The following is a 19,307-nucleotide window of genomic DNA, read 5'->3' as shown; positions in this document are numbered from 1 at the left end:
CTCCTAGAGTTTATTTTCGATCATTAAATGTCCTGCGCACAGGTGCATTCTGAGAACAACTAGCACACTCATTGAGCTTGAGACTCTTTCTGCTCTGCATCGTTGCCTTCTTCCTCCTTGGCCCAGTACTTGGGTGTTTTGGGGAAATGGAGTCCATTGATGTTAACTGACGCAGACTACTAGGGAAATCTCTTTCAATGGTTCTATATGAAAAGCCATTTCTCTATGAAGGGGAATTAGAACTGGAAAAGGTATTCTTGGAGCCAGGGATGGAAGTTTGGCCTTGAGCGTTTTGGGAAAAGGTTCCGCTATTTTCCGTAAAGGGCAGCATAGATGTATGGCAGTAGGCCATTAGGGTATTGGGTATTAAGGTGTTTTCTTCATGGGAAAATGGGGGATACCATGTCTCATCCCATGACGCCATGACATCTCCCCGAAGGCTGTCTCCTCCCATGTGATCCTTCCTCATATAGCCGCTCCCAGGGTCTGGATCAGTTAGCGTTTGCCGTCCTTTGCCCACATGGGAGGAGGTTACCACCGGGTATTCTAGGACGACTCCATTGGATTCATCACATATTGCAATCGGCAAGGACGGGGGAAGACTAAACACAGATAGACAGAATTTCTATTGGTTATGCCCAGTAGTGCTAAGCTATGGGTTATGCTTTGTCAAACAGTAGTTAAAAAAATTGAATAAGAGATCAGAGAGAGAAACAACAGTATTTAGTCATATTTTTCATCTGCGTTATAAATGCTTTTATTTTTACGGAGAATCTCTTTAATACACTGTTGGTGTTTCCTTTTAGCTATGACAAATCCCAAGTACACCAATTCATCGACCTCCTCGAGCTTCTTATTATTTATATACCGTTTTTATATTTTCTCTGCTTTTGAATGTAATAATCTTTGATTTAGTTGGGAATATCGCCATGTTGTTAGTCACTGAAACTCAAACTTATATCAATGCATTTACCACCAGGTTGGTGCCACACAGATATAATAGTATTGAATCCCGTGATTGAACATGCCCTTATTACAGTTCATGAGAATTTGCACACATAGCATGTTCTTGTGTGTTTTCACCACAATTGTTTTTACCTGAGTCTACATAAATGACTTGAAGTTTACTTTTTTACGTGGCTTGTTTCATATTTAAGAAGCGTGCATCACATTGTAAGAGGCATAATTGAAATAAACACTATGAATATATTTTCTGTTTCCAGCCCTTCATCACATCTCCATTTTTCTATAAAGCACCCTCACACGATGTCCTGGGAGTATTACAGGATGTTCCAGTGCAAAGCCCATCTTGTCATGCGACTAATTGAAAACCGGATCAGTATGGAATTTATGCTGCAAGTACGTATATGGGGTTCTTACTTCTGTTGGTGGGTAACATTATCACTTCATCTGAAATAATCCTCTAAGAGATCGATCTGCCTTTTTACAGTTTTTCTCATGTTGAATTTTCAGAGTATTAGTAACATTTCTATCTGTCACTAGTTGTGTACAATTCTATCAACATGGATTTATCCATAGCAATGGCATTGCATGCCTATTGTGCCCCCTTTAACTCATTCATTGTTTCCATGAACTAGGACAAAATTATTCCTTTGCCCTTTTTCAGGCCATTCAGTGTACAGCGTTCAACATACCAAATGTTTATTTTCCTTACATTGGTCAATTTCTGGCTGTCAAGTAAAATGATGGGTTTCTCGTCAGAATGGATGAAAGGTCTGTCAGCTCTCTTTCGCCCGGTCTCCTTTCTTCCATATGTTTGGCATGTCATCCCCTCGAAAGACTGGATCAGATCTCTCATTGCACAGCAATTTATTATCCAAATCTGCAAAAGAGCATACCTGGAGCACACACTTGCATGAACCTGTGGCCCCTGGCATTATCCCCAAAACCTTTTCTCTCGCTTTGAAAGGAAATGCACTCCCCACATGCAAACCTTTTCTGTCCCCCTTTCCCCAATCTGGTACTTTGTCTGATGCCCCGCCAGCAGGAGGTGAAATTCAGCTTAGCCTGCCAGATTATTTTTTCTGGCACATACTGTTATGCTATTTGCTTTGAGTGGCCGGGGCCCAACCACAATTGGCCCACTTGCTCATTTTGTGGTTGCTTCGAGGGTGGCTTTGAAGCCAAGTCAAAATCTTTAGGCCCCCTTGAGAGGACATCTGTTTTCTATAGATTGCAAAGCCATTAACAGCTCTCTGAGACCTGGTGTGTCTATAGATATTTTAAAGGCTTACTACTGGCATATGTATGTTAACATGCTCTCCAGGACTTATACCCGACTTTGGGTTGATGTGTACCACCTTACTGGGCTCAAACTGGCCCACGGTCCTGCACCGCTTCAAGGCTGAAATATTCCCTTAACCATCTGGGCTTTGCAGTGAAGATCCATCAGGATTTAGCAAATACTCCAGTGAGCCCAAATGTTTCTGAGCAGTTCTAGCCTAAAAATACAGAACTATTGCTTATGTCAGGTAATGCAGCAGTTGGTTCCAGTACAAATGCATCCTTTGACAGTCACATTGGGAGAACTGCCTGGGAGTCCATCCACAATGGGCAAACTCTTGTACATGATGAGAGCATATTTCCCTGCCACACGCTGTATGATCTCTAATAATAGAACATGTTGTAGAAACAGATTTTATGGACCCTTTCATAGATCGAGGCCCCGGTAAGCCAATCTATCCAAGATCCATTCCCTGTCCAGTGGGACCAATCGGGAACAGTTATTTCCCAGCCACACACCTAAACATGTTATCCTGGAGAGCTGTGGGCAGAAGAGTCAATGACTTAAAGCCAGTGGTGGCTTCGAAACTCAGCAATTCTTAGATGATTCATATACAGACTCATGCCTCGAGTTGTGAGAACAGCTGAACAAAGTAGGGAACATAGCACAAAGGTCCCTAATCCGGGGGTACGGAGTTAATCAGGACAATCAGTTGAACTATCAAAAGGGCCACGGATCAGGAGGGTGTGACAGTCAGGACTACCAACCTGGATGTGGAATGAGGTGGGGAGAACCTAGCAGGATAGGAAGGAGTGCAACAAGCCTTATGAGGAGAATATCTCAGACCCTGGCAAGGGCCAGAGATCAGGAAGGGAGATGCGTTACAATCCTACTGGCTATATTTCATGGATTGGCAGAGACCAGCGTTTAACAGAAAGGTGATCTTTTAGTCGTCTATGGGCTATAATGCAGGAATGGTCAGAGACCAGAAGGAAAGTTTATCAGGCCTACTAAGCGATATGTCTCAGACCCTGGTAGGAGCCAGAGAACGGAGAGAGAAACATGATCCCAGTGAGGAATAACATTTTGGCCCTGAGCAGGTGGATTAGTCTGAAAATGAAACTGGGCAAAGAGGGAAATAAATAATTTCTGGTAGGGAAGTGGCATAATAACGGAGATGAAATACTGGCTGTGAGGTCTTGGTCAAGAAGTGTACTGGGTGCTATGACCCTGGGTCTGACATGTCAATGAATGATCTAGACACCATATCCCTGAAACTGTGAGTTCTAAATCAAAAAGTTAACCCAGTGGAATATCTCTGGGAATGGGAGATTGGAGCCACTGTAGGGTCCGGAAGTAGATAGTGATCATTAAGCATGGGAAACTTGTGAAGACCACAGACAGTAACCCTGTCAGACTAACATAACACCAACACTTTGTTGTTTGCTCCCCTCCTTCGCATTGTTTGGGAAGAGATCCATCGCCTGTAGAAGGGTTCCTCCATACCTACATATTCTGTTTTGTTAATAAAGGTATTGAACCTTTTAATACATCATATGTTCTGCTGGCTTTCGTCACAAGTGTGTGTCACTTCTTGGTTAATGTCTGCTGTGAAATTACACATTCTTCAAATTCAGATAGTGCTCATTGCGAGCAAGGTTGTAAAGGACACCACAAGTGTTGTGGGAATGCGGTTTAGCTAAGTACATGAGAGGGTAGTGGGAAAAGAGCATTGTAGCTGATACAAGTACAAAGTTGAGTTAGAATATGTTACAAGGCTTGCCGGCTTACACGGTGCACGCTAGTATTTGCATGATTAGTAGTGATATGATGAATGGAATCAATGGTGAGAGTGAATGCATGCAGGGGAGACCGTGCCTGCAAGGTTTCAACTCGTCGGGGGAGTTCAGAAGGGGAGAGCAGCAGAAGAGTTTTGAATCATTTCCTGAAGGGATCTTTGTATCTGAGTGCTAGAGCATATTGTTCCAAGCAGATGCGCCAGCAGTATCACAAATGTTTCCTCTCTGCCTCTTCTTCTGAATGGAGCAACGAGGAGGGCATAGGAGGTGGAGGATCTGAGAAGTCTAGGAGTGCAATAGCCTTAGTAGCGTAAGAAGGTATGGACAATGGTCCCTTGGCTTAAACTATACAGATCCCCCAAACCCACATCATCTGGATTTCTAACCAACGTATCCCCCTCCTCATTCACCAGTTGAGGTTTTTGGTACACTTTCAAATTCACCTGTGTGGTCATTTCCGCAGGTTTTATACATGGAAAGGGGAAGCACCTGATTTGCCATGTGGTCAGTTCATGCAAGTGGATCTAGGTCGCGTGACCTCTGCCCCTCCAACATGGTGGACGACAGGGTAGCCACAGCAAGAATATACTGCAACACTCACTCTTTGGGTCAGGCCACTGATGCTCCTGTGAGGGCACAGAGGACTATAGTTTGGGATATGGATGTACCCCTCGAGGATGGACAGATGTAGAAGTCCATGTCCGGATGTACCATGAAGGAACAGGCCCTTCAGACTAACGGCAACAATCAATTTCCAGCAGGCAGCACTGCTTCCCAATTCTGTTTCAATGGTTGATAAAAGGTCCAAGAGCTCAATGGAGTACACAAAGGGCTTCAGTGCAAGAGGATCTAGGTGTTCATGCTGGACCAGAGGGAGGAAGGTCTTCTAAGTCCTCTGGGGGCGACTCATTTGTGGGGGCCCATAACAATGCCAAGAACCGCAAAACCGAGTACACCGGGTTTGCTGCAGAAGTTCGTCCCAAGGTGGGCAGCACGCGATTGACATCACCCTCCGCCTCCATTGCCAGCCGGCAGTCAAGCTCCTTCCTGAAAAGGAAATGATCTAACCCGGCTAAACTGCAGGAAAGCCTGAGAAGCCACAGACGGAGGAGAAGGCCGAACTGCCAAAGAAGGCCCACTAGGCACAGGATAACTTTGTTGACGGTAGAGTTGGTGGCGGCTGATCTCATGACGGCTAGGGGGGCTGACCCTGTGAAGGTAGCCCCCGCAGCGCAGAATGTAGCCCTGCCAGAGGTATGAAACAGCAGCAGTGAGTTTAGCAAAGTTTGCTTGCACGCCGGAAAACGGAAAACCGGCTCAGAACCTTGTTCCAGCCCCAAAAAGGGGGGGGGCGAGGAGGCCCCAAAGCAGCCCACGCAGTCCATGGCTTAAGCCATCGAGGTCTCGTCCATCAATGACGAGGACTTTGAGTCCTTACACACTGTCCACAAGGACGTGGAAGAGGACGACCGCGATGCAGGGCCTAGTGTTCCATCCCGCCAGCTCTGCCGAGGGATGTGTCTCTGGACAGGATGTCGACCCTCCACCCCTTGGTGTCAGAGATCCAGAAGCGCATGCCAGTGGGCCTGGTTCTGGTGGTCCACCAGGCCCCCGATCAGCTGCCAGTGAATAAGAGGACTTGTAAAAACAAAAAGACAGTCCGATATTTACTTAGGTGTCACTAAACACTCTTCCCACAACAAAAAGTGGTATCAATTATCACAAAATTTTATTAAGATTCTAAATTTCATAAAACAATCATAAAAATGATCATCGTACATACAACATATACATTATGCTTAAAACCACACAAGTAGAAATACCATAAGTACGGCAAGTTTTCAGATGTTCTATAAGGATCTTACATTGTGTGTACAACTCACACTCTGATTCCTATGTCACACTACTAATGGCCTATTTCCTATTGGTATAATACCAGTATTATACCAATAGGAAATAGGCCATTAGCTCTGTGCGCATACACTTGTTTATACAAGTGTATGCGCACAGAGCAAGAGGTCTGTTTTATCCCTACCTGTGATTCAGTACCGTTTTGAGAATAGAGTGAATAAGAGGAGGCATCATCCGACGCCCCATTTCATCTTCCACAACCGTGTCGGTCCCCCTATCCTATGCCCCTTCTGGATAATGTGTGGGAGAAGGGCCTGGCCCTCATGAAGAACACTTGCACGGCTCTGGCCATGGGATAGGCTGGAGAAGAGGACTGGGTGCTGGAAAGCGCACCCAAGTTCCTGAGGTTGGAACCATCGCGGGATTCGATGGTATCGGCGGCTGCGAGGAAACAGTCGGCTAACCCGTCCTCATCGTCTTTGGTCCCTTCGGACAGCGAGGGGAAGAAGATGGACACCATGGAAAGGAAGGTGATTTACACTGCGGCGTCCACCATCAAGGCGGTCAAAGCACTGGCGATCCTAGCCAGGTGCGACAGGGATCTGTGGTACAAGCTTGGTCCGATTTTGGAGTTCCTCCCCAATAAGAAGATGATGGAGGCAATCACTCTCTTCCAGGAATGGGAGGTAGCGTCTGATCATGCCATCACAGTGGCATTGGACATCGCCGAAACAGGGTTGCGGCAGATGGGGAACAGTGTCTGCCTTCCTCGCCAAGGCTGGATGAAGGCCACTCATTTCCGCTAGTAGGTCCAAGCAAAGGTACTGGGCATGCACTTTGACAGAGATGACCTTTTTGGGAAGGTCATCGATGAGTCCCTACAGGTCATCAAGTCAGATAAAGAGACGGCCCATTCCCTGGGCACCCTCCAGCAGCACTGCTCTTCTTTTCGCTCCTCCAGAGGAAAGTCGAGCAGGTCTTCCAAAGGTTTCTCCTCATCGTACTGTCAGCCTTCCAGATCCACGACTCAGGAAGCCTACAGAGGCTGCTCTCAGGCCCACGGTAGCGGAGGACAGCGTGCCATCGCCCGCTGGGCAGGACGCCGGCACCAAAGAAAGCCTGAACTGACCAGCACATCGTGCCCCCACCCATGCACCCCACTGGGAGGCCAACTGATGAAGATTGTCAGCGATTGTAAAAAGACACCCCTGACAGATCGGTGCTGGATGCTCTTGCCCAAGGACATACCCTGGTGTTTCAGCACAGGTGTCCATGGATCCCTCAGTGAACCATCAGGGGCAGCACATCCCTCAGCTCCTGAAGGAGGTATAGGCCATGCTGCGAAAAGGGGCGATAGAGCTAGTTGGCCAGCAACTCCGGGGCTCCGGAGTCTATTCCAGATACTTTTTGGTCAGAAAGAAGATGGGGGCTGAAGACCCATTCTAGACCTAAGACGTCTGAACAAATACCTCAAGTCCCAATAATTCTGTATGGTCACTTTGCAACACATGCTCGCCCAACTGTAAAAAGGAGACTTCTTGACGTCGCTGGACCTGGAGGACATCTTCTTCCACTTTCCCATTCATTGGAGACGCCTAAAGTTAAAGCAGGGACAGAACTACCAGTTCAAGGCCCTACCTTTCGGGTTGAAGTCAGTCCCCAGAGTGTTCAGGAACACTCTGTTCCTAGGCACCAGGCTCAATACGATGTCTTGCCTGGCATCTCCCTTGGAAGAGATGATAGCAGCCATTCTGGGGAAGGTGTGGCGGCTGTCGTCGATGAGGATGGCCACGATGCAAGCCATCAAGTCGTTGCTGGGCATGATGTAGTCCTGCATCAAACTCATGCGGCTCTGCAGTTTGCAGATGCAAACCCTCTGGGAATTCTTGAATGTCCGCTGGATAAAGGCGGAAGCTTCACAAACAAACTTTCGTTCAACGAGTTCCAGCGGGCGATAGTTTGGTTGGGCATTCGCTCCAGCATCGCCCAAGGCACAGGATTCCAGATCCTGCTATACCAGGAGACGGTCACCACGGACGCCTCTCTAGAGGGATGGGGAGTGCACACCGGTCGCCTGCACACCAGAGGCCTGTGGTTGCTAGAGAAAAATATCCTGGATATATGGGTCGTTTTTTGGGCCCTCAAGTTGTTCCTTCCGTCCCTGAAAGGCAAGGTGGTAAGGATCTTCACAGACAACAACACTACCATGTTTTGCATCAGGAAACAAGGGGGCACTCAATCCCCGGCGCTCTCCAAGGAGGCGCAGGACTTGTGGCGATGGGACGTCGGACTCCACTTTCATGGGTGTACACACACAGGGATGTGGCTTGAGGGTGTCTGTGAAGCAGTCGTCCAGTCAGAACTGGATTTCATTCATACAAAAGAAACTTTGATGGCTCCTTTGTGTGAATGGCACCAAAACAAAGTGGAGGGAAAGTGGATATCATTGTGATAAAAAGCTACAGAGATTTGCTGCCACATAAAAAGTATAAATTTGCCACCAGTCTCTGACGCCAGCACATTTTGATTAATGGGGCTCACAATGGGACAAAATGGGGCTTTTTGATAGAGACTCCACCCTAATAGCCATGTGGTCTACTTGTGGTATTGCAGAAACCAAACTACACTTTAAATATTCTGAGAGGCTTCAATAGACGCGTCCTTGTCTAGAAAAAGAGGCCAGCATCCCAAAAAGCCAGCAAAGTCAAGGGGACTAACAGAGATGACAAAAGGAGAGTTAAAAAGGACTTTCTGACCCAACAGGGCATTGTCGTAGAAACCAAGCTTGCACAGGAGTTTAGGGTCATAGGAGAACAAACAGCTTTATTTGTCTTGCAACAGAAAAGACCAGATTGGTCTTCACAGCACCAGGAGTGGTCGCATCAACCCGACTACCCTCCAGACCTCATTTTATTTAATGCAAAAACTAATAGAAATCTTCCAGAAACCTTAACCTAAGCCCACAAGGCTAGAAGACGACATCCAATAAATTATCGCAATCCACTTCTAAAGTGCGTCATCAATGCAGGTGACCACTCGACACATCACATTACGAATGTTGTACTCCCCTGCCAAAGGGGCTAACCAACTCCACCTCTCATGACCCATCCTAGAATTCCCTCAAACAGTCCCTTTGTTCTTTCTGGTGTGTATTACTTTCTTCAGTCACATGTTCATGTCCAATAGAGTGATATAAAAGGGCATTGTCAAAGTCACATTTTTAAAATGACACAGAATGCAAATGAGTGCATCTGCTGGAACAAGAAGACTGTTAGTAAATAGAAAAATATGAATATTAACAAATCATGAGATTTCATTTCTATTTCTAATGGATAAGTCATCAGAAGATCTGTGTCCACAGCACTGTATCCCTGTGACATTCAAGCCTAGTCATCTGGGCACTATATCTCTGAGACTGTTCTGCAGCATCGGCTGGGCCACTATATCCCTAAGAGATGCAAGACGCGTGTTGTGTGCTATAACTGCAAAACTGAGTTACAGAGTGCTGGTGCAAGACTTGATTAGAGACCAGAAGCAGGGAGGGAATAGACGGGTACACCTTGACATACTATAGTTCACCCCTTTTGTACACCTTCTGTCTAGATAGTTCAGAAAAGAGAACTAGCTTTTCTCCAGCATGGGGTCTGGCATGGATTCACATGCTCATGAATATTCCCCGTCGTCAGGCTGGGAATCCTCGGTAAAGAAAAAACCAGTATCAGTTTCGTTTCTGATCTGTCTTTCGTAGTAATAACCAATCACTGGTCTCTGCGTCATACTGACCACAGCCAATGACTGCCCTCTACCTAAGCACCGCCTCTGGCAGCCATCTTCAGATTTTTACCGCACGTTCATGTGTTGGGATCCTCGTGCTATTGCTCTCGAGCGTTAGTGCTATTTTTCGCGCTTTTTTCACAAAAACTTCGATTCTTTCGGTCAAAAGAGCCTCAAGCTCCACCGATCCTACATCCGATCAACGGGGACCCGTGTCGGATTCGTCTGCGCCCCTCAAGGGTGAAGATTTCGTCGAGCTACACTTCGGAGGACTCCAGAAGCTTCTCAGGCCCGGTCTCGGAGATGGCCCAGGAGAAGGGAAGCTCGACGCCCGGAAAGCTGTTCAGGGTCTGCCCTGGATGCCAGCTGCAGAACGTCTTTAAGGAGGACGAACACTCTTTCTGCCTTTACTGCCTTCGTGAGGACAAGACGCACGTGGAGAAGGACTGTGCGTTTTGCGGCAACATGTCGGAACGGACCATGAAGGACCGCCATCAACGTCTCGCCAACTGGCTGGAGGGTAAGAGCCCGTCTGGCGAGAAGAAGAAGAAATCCGAGCGGTCTTCTAAGACCTTTGAGGGCGCCCCGGCGACGGGGGCCCAACATAAGGCCAAGCACCGCGAGTCCGCTGGCACCGGGAGCGCCGAACGGTCGGGCTCTACGGGCGCCAGGCAGGGCGCACCCTCCCCGGCACCGTCAACCACGAGCCAACGCTCTGGGTCGGGTAAGAGGAAGGCCGAGCACCCGGCGAAGCTCCTGGAGAGGCCCCGGTCGAGCTCTAAGGCAGAGGAGGAGCGTGGCAGTGCCCCCTCCCTCAAGGATAAGGCGGTGAGCGCACCTAAGGTGGTGAAGGCCTTGATCCATCCGACCAAGCCCTCTATCGAAACGGTCGCGGCGGCCCTGGCTCAGCCTGTGGAGGCTGCACCAGTGGTGGCGACCTCAGGGCCCAGAATCTCCCTGCCTCCTCGGAGGGAGTCTTCTTTTGTGCCCATCGATAGGACCCCCGTGAAACCCTCCGTGGGGAAGAAGGGGGGGCCGGGCGTCGTAGATTCGGCCTCAACCTCAGAAGAGGAGCTGATCGAGGTCTTAAGCCACGGCCTAGGCGTGGAAGAAGGCCAGCCCGTCGGAATGGACCCCGACGCAGGTGACGACGACGACATCGTCGAGGATGCCGACGGGGCCCCTGCTCGCCCGTCGGATTCCCCTCTGCCAGCGCCGCAAGACAACTCGGCGGCCATTTTGTTGGCCATACAGTCCTTATGCTCCGAGATAAGGACGAGGCTACCGTTACCGACGGAGGAACCTCTCCCGTCGGGGGATCCAGAACCAGGACCTTCTGGTGTTCCCCCTACCAAGAAAAGAAGGATCCATCCACCACCTCCTTTTCAACCGTCGCGCCCCGTCCAGCCCTCCTCCCCGTCCACCCGAGGGGATGATACGGGGACTGACACGGCAGCGACGAGTACGGACGACGAGGCATACGACGAGGATATTCCGTCGTCGCCTCCCACCAGGGCTTCTCCGCCCGACGAGATCGGATCTTTCCACTCCATGATCTCCAGGGCTTCCGAGCTTTTCCAACTCTGCCCTGAGGAGAAGAAAAAGGAAGGCTTCCTTTATCAGCGGCGCGAGGCCAAGAGGAAGACGGTCCTCGCAGTGCCTCTGTTGGACGACATTTGGGATGAGGGCCTTTCCCTCCTCAAGAACCCTTCCACGACGCCAGCTAGAAGAGACCGGTACGAGAAAAAGTACCGGGTCCCGGACACGGCCCCCCTATGCCTCCGGGCGCAGCCTACCCCGGATTCCGTCGTCTCCGCGGCAGCCAGGAAGAAAGCGGGGGGGGTGCGGCCTCCACATCGACTTCCCCGCCGGACGGCGAGGGAAAGAAATTGGATGCTATGGGACGTAGAGTCATCTCGTCGGCAGCGGCGACGATTAAAGCGGCCAACGCCTTGGCTATCGTGGCTCGCTACGACAGGGAGCTGTGGTACAAGATAGCTCCCCTGCTGGATTTTCTGCCGGACGACAAGAGGGCGGAGGCCCTGGAGATCCTGCAGGAAGGTGAGGTGGCCTCGGACCACGCCTTCACCGTGGCGACGGACATCGCCGACACTGGGTTCCGCCAGCTGGGCAACGGCGTTTGCCTTCGACGTCGTGGATGGCTCAAAGCTACGGACTTCCGGCAGGACGTCCAGACCAGAGTCCTGGACATGCCCTTCGACGGGAACAACCTGTTTGGGAAGACAGTGGACGATTCCCTTCAGGCCATCAAGGCGGATACTGAGACGGCCCGGGCCCTTGGAGTTCTGCAGCAACGACGGACGCCCTTTCGGAGCGGCGGAGGCAAGGGCGCCTCCAAAGGTTCCGGCGGCGGTTTCGCTTCCTACCGTCAAGCGGCCCGCTAGTCGTCGCAAGAGGCCTACAGAGGACGAGGCAAGTCTAGCGGACCCCGCCGTCGTCGCCAAGGAGGTCAAGGCGGCAAGGCCGCGTCCAAGCAGGATTGAACCGGCCGTGGGGTCGGGCCCCCACCGAAGCACCCCGGTGGGAGGCCGGCTGGCGGGCTTCGTCAGCGTGTGAGAGTCCATCTCCACCGACCGTTGGGTGCTGGACGCCCTGGCCCGGGGCCACGCGCTCGAGTTTCAAAGAAGGTGCCCGCGCGTCCCCCCCGTGGCCAGGAAAGAACTTCACGTCCCTCTACTTCTCCTGGAGGTAAAGGCGATGCTCAGAAAGGGCGCCATCGAACTCGTCCCAAAGAGGCTTCGGGGCTCCGGAGTCTACTCGAGATACTTCCTCGTGAAGAAGAAGACGGGAGGATGGCGCCCCATCCTAGACCTGCGACGTCTGAACAAGTTCATCAAGGCGCAGAAGTTCCGGATGGTCACCCTCCAGCACGTCCTGGGTCAGCTGGAGGAAGGAGACTTCCTATCATCGTTGGATTTGGAGGATGCCTACTTCCACATTCCCATCCTAAAGGGGCACCGAAAATTCCTCAGGTTCGTGGCCCAGGGGCGTCATTACCAGTTCAAAGCCCTTCCCTTCGGACTACGGTCGGCACCCAGGGTATTCACCAAGTGCCTCGCACCGGTGGCGGCGCGGCTGCGCCGCGAGGGGATTCACGTCTACCCCTACCTGGACGACTGGCTCATCCGCGCCAAGACGAGGGAGCTCGCCGTGGTCCACACGGCAAGGACCGTCCAACTCCTCACGGACCTGGGATTCTCCGTGAACTACCCAAATACCACCTGGTGCCCGCGCAAGTCGCACTGTTTCTGGGAGCGAGGCTCGACACAGTGTCCCTTCTGGCCTCCCCGTCGGAGGAGAGGACCAGGACCATCTTGGGCAAGGTGCAACGGATGTTGGTGGCCGACGCGGCCAAAGTGAGGTCCATCAAGTCCCTCCTCGGGATGATGTCTTCCTGCATCTACCTCATTCCCATGTGCAGGCTCCGGATGCGCCCGTTGCAAGAATTCCTGGATGCGCGCTGGATCCAGGCGACGGGCAGCTTCGAGGAAAGGATCAAGCTCGACGAGAGTTTCCGACGAGCGATACGGTGGTGGGGCACCCGCGCGCATCTGACGGCGGGCATGGACTTCCAGACCCCAGCCCACCAGGAGACTGTGACCACGGATGCCTCCCTGGAAGGGTGGGGAGCGCACACCGAAAATCTGCACGCAAGGGGACTCTGGCTCCCGACGGAGAAGTCCCTGCATATCAACGTCCTGGAGCTCCGTGCAGTGTTTTGGGCCCTCAGGTCCTTCCTTCCGTCCCTCAAGGGCAAGGTGGTGAGGATCTTCACCGACAACACCACCACCATGTTTTACATCAGGAAACAGGGCGGAACCAGGTCCCTAGCGCTGTCCAAGGAGGCGCAGGACCTGTGGCATTGGGCCGTCGCCCAAGGGATTTTTCTGGTGCCGTTTCATCTGGCAGGGATAAAAAACACCATCGCCGACTCACTCAGCAGGGAGCTGCGCTCGTGCCACGAGTGGGAACTACGGCAGGATCTGGTGGATCGCCTCTTCCGACGGTGGGGCACACCCCAGATCGACCTGTTTGCGACGGCGACGAACACCAAGTGCCGGAGGTTCGCCAGCAGGTTTCCCCAGACGAGGAGCATGGGCGATGCTTTCTCGTTCCCCTGGGAGGGCCTGTTCCTCTACGCGTTCCCTCCCTTGCCTCTGCTAATCCGGCTCGTCAACCAGCTCAAGAGGTCACGGTGCAGGATGATCCTCGTCGCACCTGCGTGGCCGAGGCAGATATGGTTCCCGGACTTGCTGGACTTGTCAGCGTCCCCGCCGATCAAGCTGCCGGCGGACGCGGATCTACTCTCCAGGGAAGGAGGCGCCATCCTCCACCACGAACCGAAGTCGCTGAACTTGCAGGCCTGGCTCCTGCAGCGCTAGAGTTTGGAGGATACGACATACCGGCCGATTGCAGAGAGGTTCTTGCAAAGGCCAGGGCGTCCTCGACTCTTAAATGCTACGGACACAAATGGAAGAGGTTCTCTGTCTGGTGCCACGCACAGAAGATTAACCCTCTACGGATTACGGCTCCCCAAGTACTGCCGTACCTGCTGACGCTGGCCAAAGCTGGTCTGGCACACGCGTCCATCAAGATTCATCTTGCTGCGATCTCCCGATACACCAGAACCACGGGGCGGACGTCCTTGTGGTCTCATCGTCTGGTGAAAGAGTTCATGAAGGGACTGTTCAGATCGTTCCCGCCGGTGAAGGCTCCAGCCCCGGCGTGGGAGCTCAACGTGGTGCTGACCAAGCTCATGGGACCTCCGTTCGAGTCTCTGCACTCGGCCCCGTTGAAGTTTCTATCGTGGAAAACAGCTTTTCTTGTGGCCATCACCTCCGCACGACGAGTGGGAGAGATCCAGGCCCTTTCCTGCAAGGCCCCGTACTTGACTTTCCACGACACGAGGGTAGTGCTCAGGACGCACCCCTCCTTCATGCCCAAGGTACCGTCGGACTTCCATCTCAACGAACCCTTGGTGTTGCCTGTGTTCTTCCCGTCGCCTTCGTCGCCGGCTGAGAGGACTTTGCACTCGCTGGATGTGGCTAGAGCGCTGAAGTTCTACGTGGACCGCACGAAGTGTTTTCGGAAGACGTCACAACTCTTTGTGAACTTTGGACCTGTCAATCCGGGGAAGGCTCTCTCGAAGGCTTCCATTTCCAGATGGCTCTCCGGCTGTATCATGTACTGTCATCGGTTGGCAAACCGACCGCTGCCTGGCCGTCCGAGAGCCCATTCCACCAGAGCGATCGCAGCTACCACAGCGTTCCTTTCTGGTGTGCCCCTGCTGGACATATGCAGGGCTGCTACGTGGAGGTCGACGCACACCTTCACGAAATTCTACTGCGTCGACCGGGATTCCAGGGAGGAGTCCAGGGTCGGCCAAGCAGTGCTGCGCAACCTGTTCGCCTGAGGTGAGCCTGGTGAGGAGGTAAGATGCTTAATGTTGAGTTTGATGTAATGCTTAATGTTGAGCCTTTGCCACCTCCCGTGGTTGTGCATGTGTGTACTGCTATGTATTCTTTATTCATGAGCATGTGAATCCATGCCAGACCCCATGCTGGAGAAGGAACAAGTTACTTACCTGTAACTGTTGTTCTCCAGCATGGGTCTGGCATGGATTCACATGCGAACCCTCCCGCCTACCCCTCTGCGGCTCTTCACTTGGTCATACTGCCACTTTACGTGCTTCCAAATCTGAAGATGGCTGCCAGAGGCGGTGCTTAGGTAGAGGGCAGTCATTGGCTGTGGTCAGTATGACGCAGAGACCAGTGATTGGTTATTACTACGAAAGACAGATCAGAAACGAAACTGATACTGGTTTTTTCTTTACCGAGGATTCCCAGCCTGACGACGGGGAATATTCATGAGCATGTGAATCCATGCCAGACCCATGCTGGAGAACAACAGTTACAGGTAAGTAACTTGTTCCTTCTTTTGTAGTGACACACCTCAGACCTATAGTCTTCCAACCAATAGCCACCCCGACCAGAATAAACTCTTATAAAACTGTGTTGTGTGTGTTCCATTGGTCTGCCGCTCTATCCTCCAATAAATTCCTCAAACTAAGCTGTCATTTCTTTTGCAAAGTCTTGCTTACTAAATTTATTTTAGCAAATTTTCAAATACCCTAAAGCAGAATTAAGTTCAACGCAGACCTTTGTCAGTCCTCTCTCACTTTCCCTCGTATCGATGTAGTGCCTGGCAGAAAGGGTGATGTAAGTCAGTGTTCCTGATGAGCTCTTATTTTTTTTTTTGAAGGACAGTATGAGAACCTTCCAACATTGTGCAAGAGATGGATGCTTTTAATATTTAAGAATCTCTTCAATTTATAGTTTCACTGCAATAAACGTACACGTTCGTGGGGAGACAGCTATTCTTGATGTAGAGGTCAACCTTTGAGGCCAGCATTCCCCACCTCTTCAAAAATATATAGACGGTCCAGAGGTACAGGAAAAGCTTTGTTATCCGGCACTTTATTAAACGGAATGCTTTTGCGACCCACACCACCTGTTGCCAGTAATAGCTATTTTGGTTCAAATAAATGCTGATAGCAAGGCTTGGAGACCAGATAACATAGCAAAAAGCCTGGACGCTTTGATATCCTGCCTTTTTGATTTGGCTGGCATCGTTAAAACATTTGGTTACCCAGCATGTTTAAATATCTGGCACCATTAGCTTCAAATTGATGCTTGAATATTCAAGCTGCTAGTGTATCATGGTTTGGTAAAATTCACACCACCAATATGAATGTCCCTCCAAGCTGTTTCTTTTAGGCCATGCAAATAATTATTCCTAGAGAGAACTCTGAGCTTTGCATGGTAACATTTCATGTGTATTTGGAAAGCAGGAGCCACCTAGGGTCTAGAGAAGGGTCTTCATGAAAACAAAATGATAGCAGGGGAGGAAGGGGACTGGGAGTGCCAGATATTAATAGATACTACAGAGGATATCAGTAGTCCTTGGTGCTAGATTGGCAGAGATATGTCCAATCGGAGCAATGCGCTGCTAGAGGGCCTGTGGTACAAGTTATTTTCCTCAATAAGAACTATAGGGAACACTGCATTAAGTTACTTGACACAATAAAACTTGGAACCCACATCTGGGACCTTCTGCATCAGGCCTTTTGCACATTTTGGCACACTTATCATATTCCTAGGCAACTTTGTTCAGTCCGAAAGAGTTTGAAACTGCATTCACTGGGCAGTTTAGGTAGCTGAATGGGAGTTGGTCGGCAACCTTGGCAAGCTGTACAGTGCAGGGTTGCCTCTATCCTTTGAGAAATACAAGAACCTATTTCATATGAATGATGTTAAGCAGTTCTGGTAAACCCAACTGAGATAGAGTACCCAATTTAAATACCAATGTTTTCATCAGAAATATGGGCACCTGTAAGTTAGAAATCCTTGTACAATTATTTAAAATAAGTCTGAATGCATTTTTAAGCTGCACAGGTGCCTTGATAGAAAAGGTGAGAATGACAAACTGAGGTACATGCTAAGCTGGGAGTGGGATCTTGGATGGGAACTAGATCTGGAGACCTCACAAAACATCTGGGATCAAGTTAGTAGGTTGTTTCATACTAAGATAAGTTTAAAAAAAAAATGTTTTTATTAGTTTTACATCAACCAAATAACTAACAACCAAACTTGCAGTACATATTACAATACGTCCAATTTTATACAACCTAATCCTTGTGTACTGCTTCCCCCCCACCCCCTCACCCAGGCCTACATCCCTACGCGATCTACTTTCGCAGTTTGCAAAGGGGTTTCCTCTCCCATGGTCTCCGCCGGGTCCTGGTCACTTGACCAATCTTGCGTAAACCCAAACAGTGTAGCTATTAGGTGTCTCCAGTTTGTCAGGGTTTCTGCTTCTTCATCCTCCCCAATGTTTCTAGCTTCCTGCCTTACTACAGTTTCGGCTTCTGCCCATTTCTGGAGGTCTTTCCACCATATTTCAATCCTTGGTCTGTGACATGCCTTCCATCCCATGGCAGTCCTACGCTTCGCGAGTATATACGCCACATCCTTTACTTTGCTTACATGTTTAAGTTTACCTGGTCTGGGGAAAGCCCCGAGCAGACACGCCCACGCTGTCTCAACAGTTATCTTAATCCCCTTTTCCTCCAGTCTATGGGCCATTTCTCCCCAAAATTTTCCAATTTCCGGGCACTCCCAGAACATATGTGTCATCTCAGTTTTTCCTTCGCAACATTTGGGGCATATTTGTCTTTCTGCGTTTTTAAATTTAGCTATCCTTTGAGGTGTCATAAGCCCTTTGTGTTATATACAGCTGTATTTGCTGTAACCTTGCGTTTCTTGACATTTTTTTGTGGTACCCTTGGGCCCGCTCCCACATTCCACCACTCACCGGGGCACCCACCTCCTCTTCCCAGTCATGTCGTAGTTTAAAAAAAAAAACATTATAAACAATTTTATTGATTTATTCAAACAAAAACAATACAAACCAAACATGCAGTGCATATATCAACAGCACATTTGTACATTGCATAATTTCAGTCACTGCTCCCCTTAGCCCACCCCCCATTATGAGCCTTTTCCTTTCCACAATCTGTTCCTGCATCACATGGCAGGGTCTCCCTTACTGTGGGTTCTGTCAGATCTTGTATTGATCCAAACAATTCCGCTATTAATGATTTCCAGGCCATCAGGGTTCCCGCCTCCTCCTCTCCTCCTACATTGCTCGCCTCTTGCCATACCGTGGTTTCTGCTTCTGCCCATTTCTGCAACTCTTTCCACCAAACCTCCACCTGTGGTCTGTGACATGTCTTCCATCCCATGGCAATCCACCTTTTTTGCGAGCACGTATGCTAGGTCTTTCAATTTGCTAACATGCTTTAGTTTCTCCAGCATGGGGTCTGGCATGGATTCACATGCTCATGAATATTCCCCGTCATCAGGCTGGGAATCCTCGGTAAAGAAAAATAAGTATCAGTTTCGTTTCTGATCTGTCTTTCGTAGTAGTAACCAATCGCTGATCTCTGCGTCATACTGACCACAGCCAATGACTGCCATCTCCCTAAGCCCCGCCTCTGGCAGCCATCTTCAGATTTTTACTGCACGTTCAAGTGTTGGGATCCTCGTGCTATTGCTCTCGAGCTGTAGTGCTTTTTTCACACTTTTTCTTAGGGAAATATTCTCTTTTTCGGTCAAAAGAGCCTCAAGCTCTACCGTTTCTTCATCCGATCAACGGGGACCCGTGTCGGATTCTTCTACGCCCCTCAAGGGTGAAGATTTCGTCGAGCGACGCTTTTGGAGGACTCCAGAAGTTTCGCAGGCCCATCTCGATCATGGCCCAGGAGAAGGGAAGCTCGACGCCCGGAAAGCTGTTCAGGGTCTGCCCTGGATGCCAGCTTCAGAATGTCTTTAAGGAGGACGAACACTCCCTTTGCCTCTACTGCCTTCATGAGGACAAGGCGCACGTGGAGAAGGACTGTGCGTTTTGCGGCAATATGTCGGAGCGGACCATGAAGGACCGCCATCTGCGTCTCGCCAACTGGCTGGAAGGAAAGAGCCCGTCAGGCGAGAAGAAGAAGTCCGAGCGGTCTTTTAAGACCTTTGAGGGCGCCCCAGCGATGGGGGTCCAACAGAAGG

General features: G+C 50.2%; 1 protein-coding gene across 2 annotated transcripts in view; it reads left to right on the top strand.

The window, feature by feature from the left end:
* The window catches only part of TAF2 (TATA-box binding protein associated factor 2), a 2,148,555-nt gene that overhangs the window by 565,561 nt on the left and 1,563,687 nt on the right, over positions 1 to 19,307 (top strand). For both annotated transcript variants that reach the window (XM_069621552.1, XM_069621551.1), the window contains exon 11: positions 1,224 to 1,359. In XM_069621552.1, coding sequence (XP_069477653.1) covers positions 1,224 to 1,359 — 136 coding nt within the window. The remainder of the gene's footprint in view (positions 1 to 1,223; positions 1,360 to 19,307) is intronic.

Source organism: Ambystoma mexicanum, chromosome 5q (assembly GCF_040938575.1).
Source record: "Ambystoma mexicanum isolate Mex_15411 chromosome 5q, UKY_AmexF1_1, whole genome shotgun sequence".
NCBI lineage: Eukaryota > Metazoa > Chordata > Amphibia > Caudata > Ambystomatidae > Ambystoma > Ambystoma mexicanum.
Note: the sequence above shows the minus strand (reverse complement) of the source record. Positions and strands in the feature narration are given on the sequence as shown.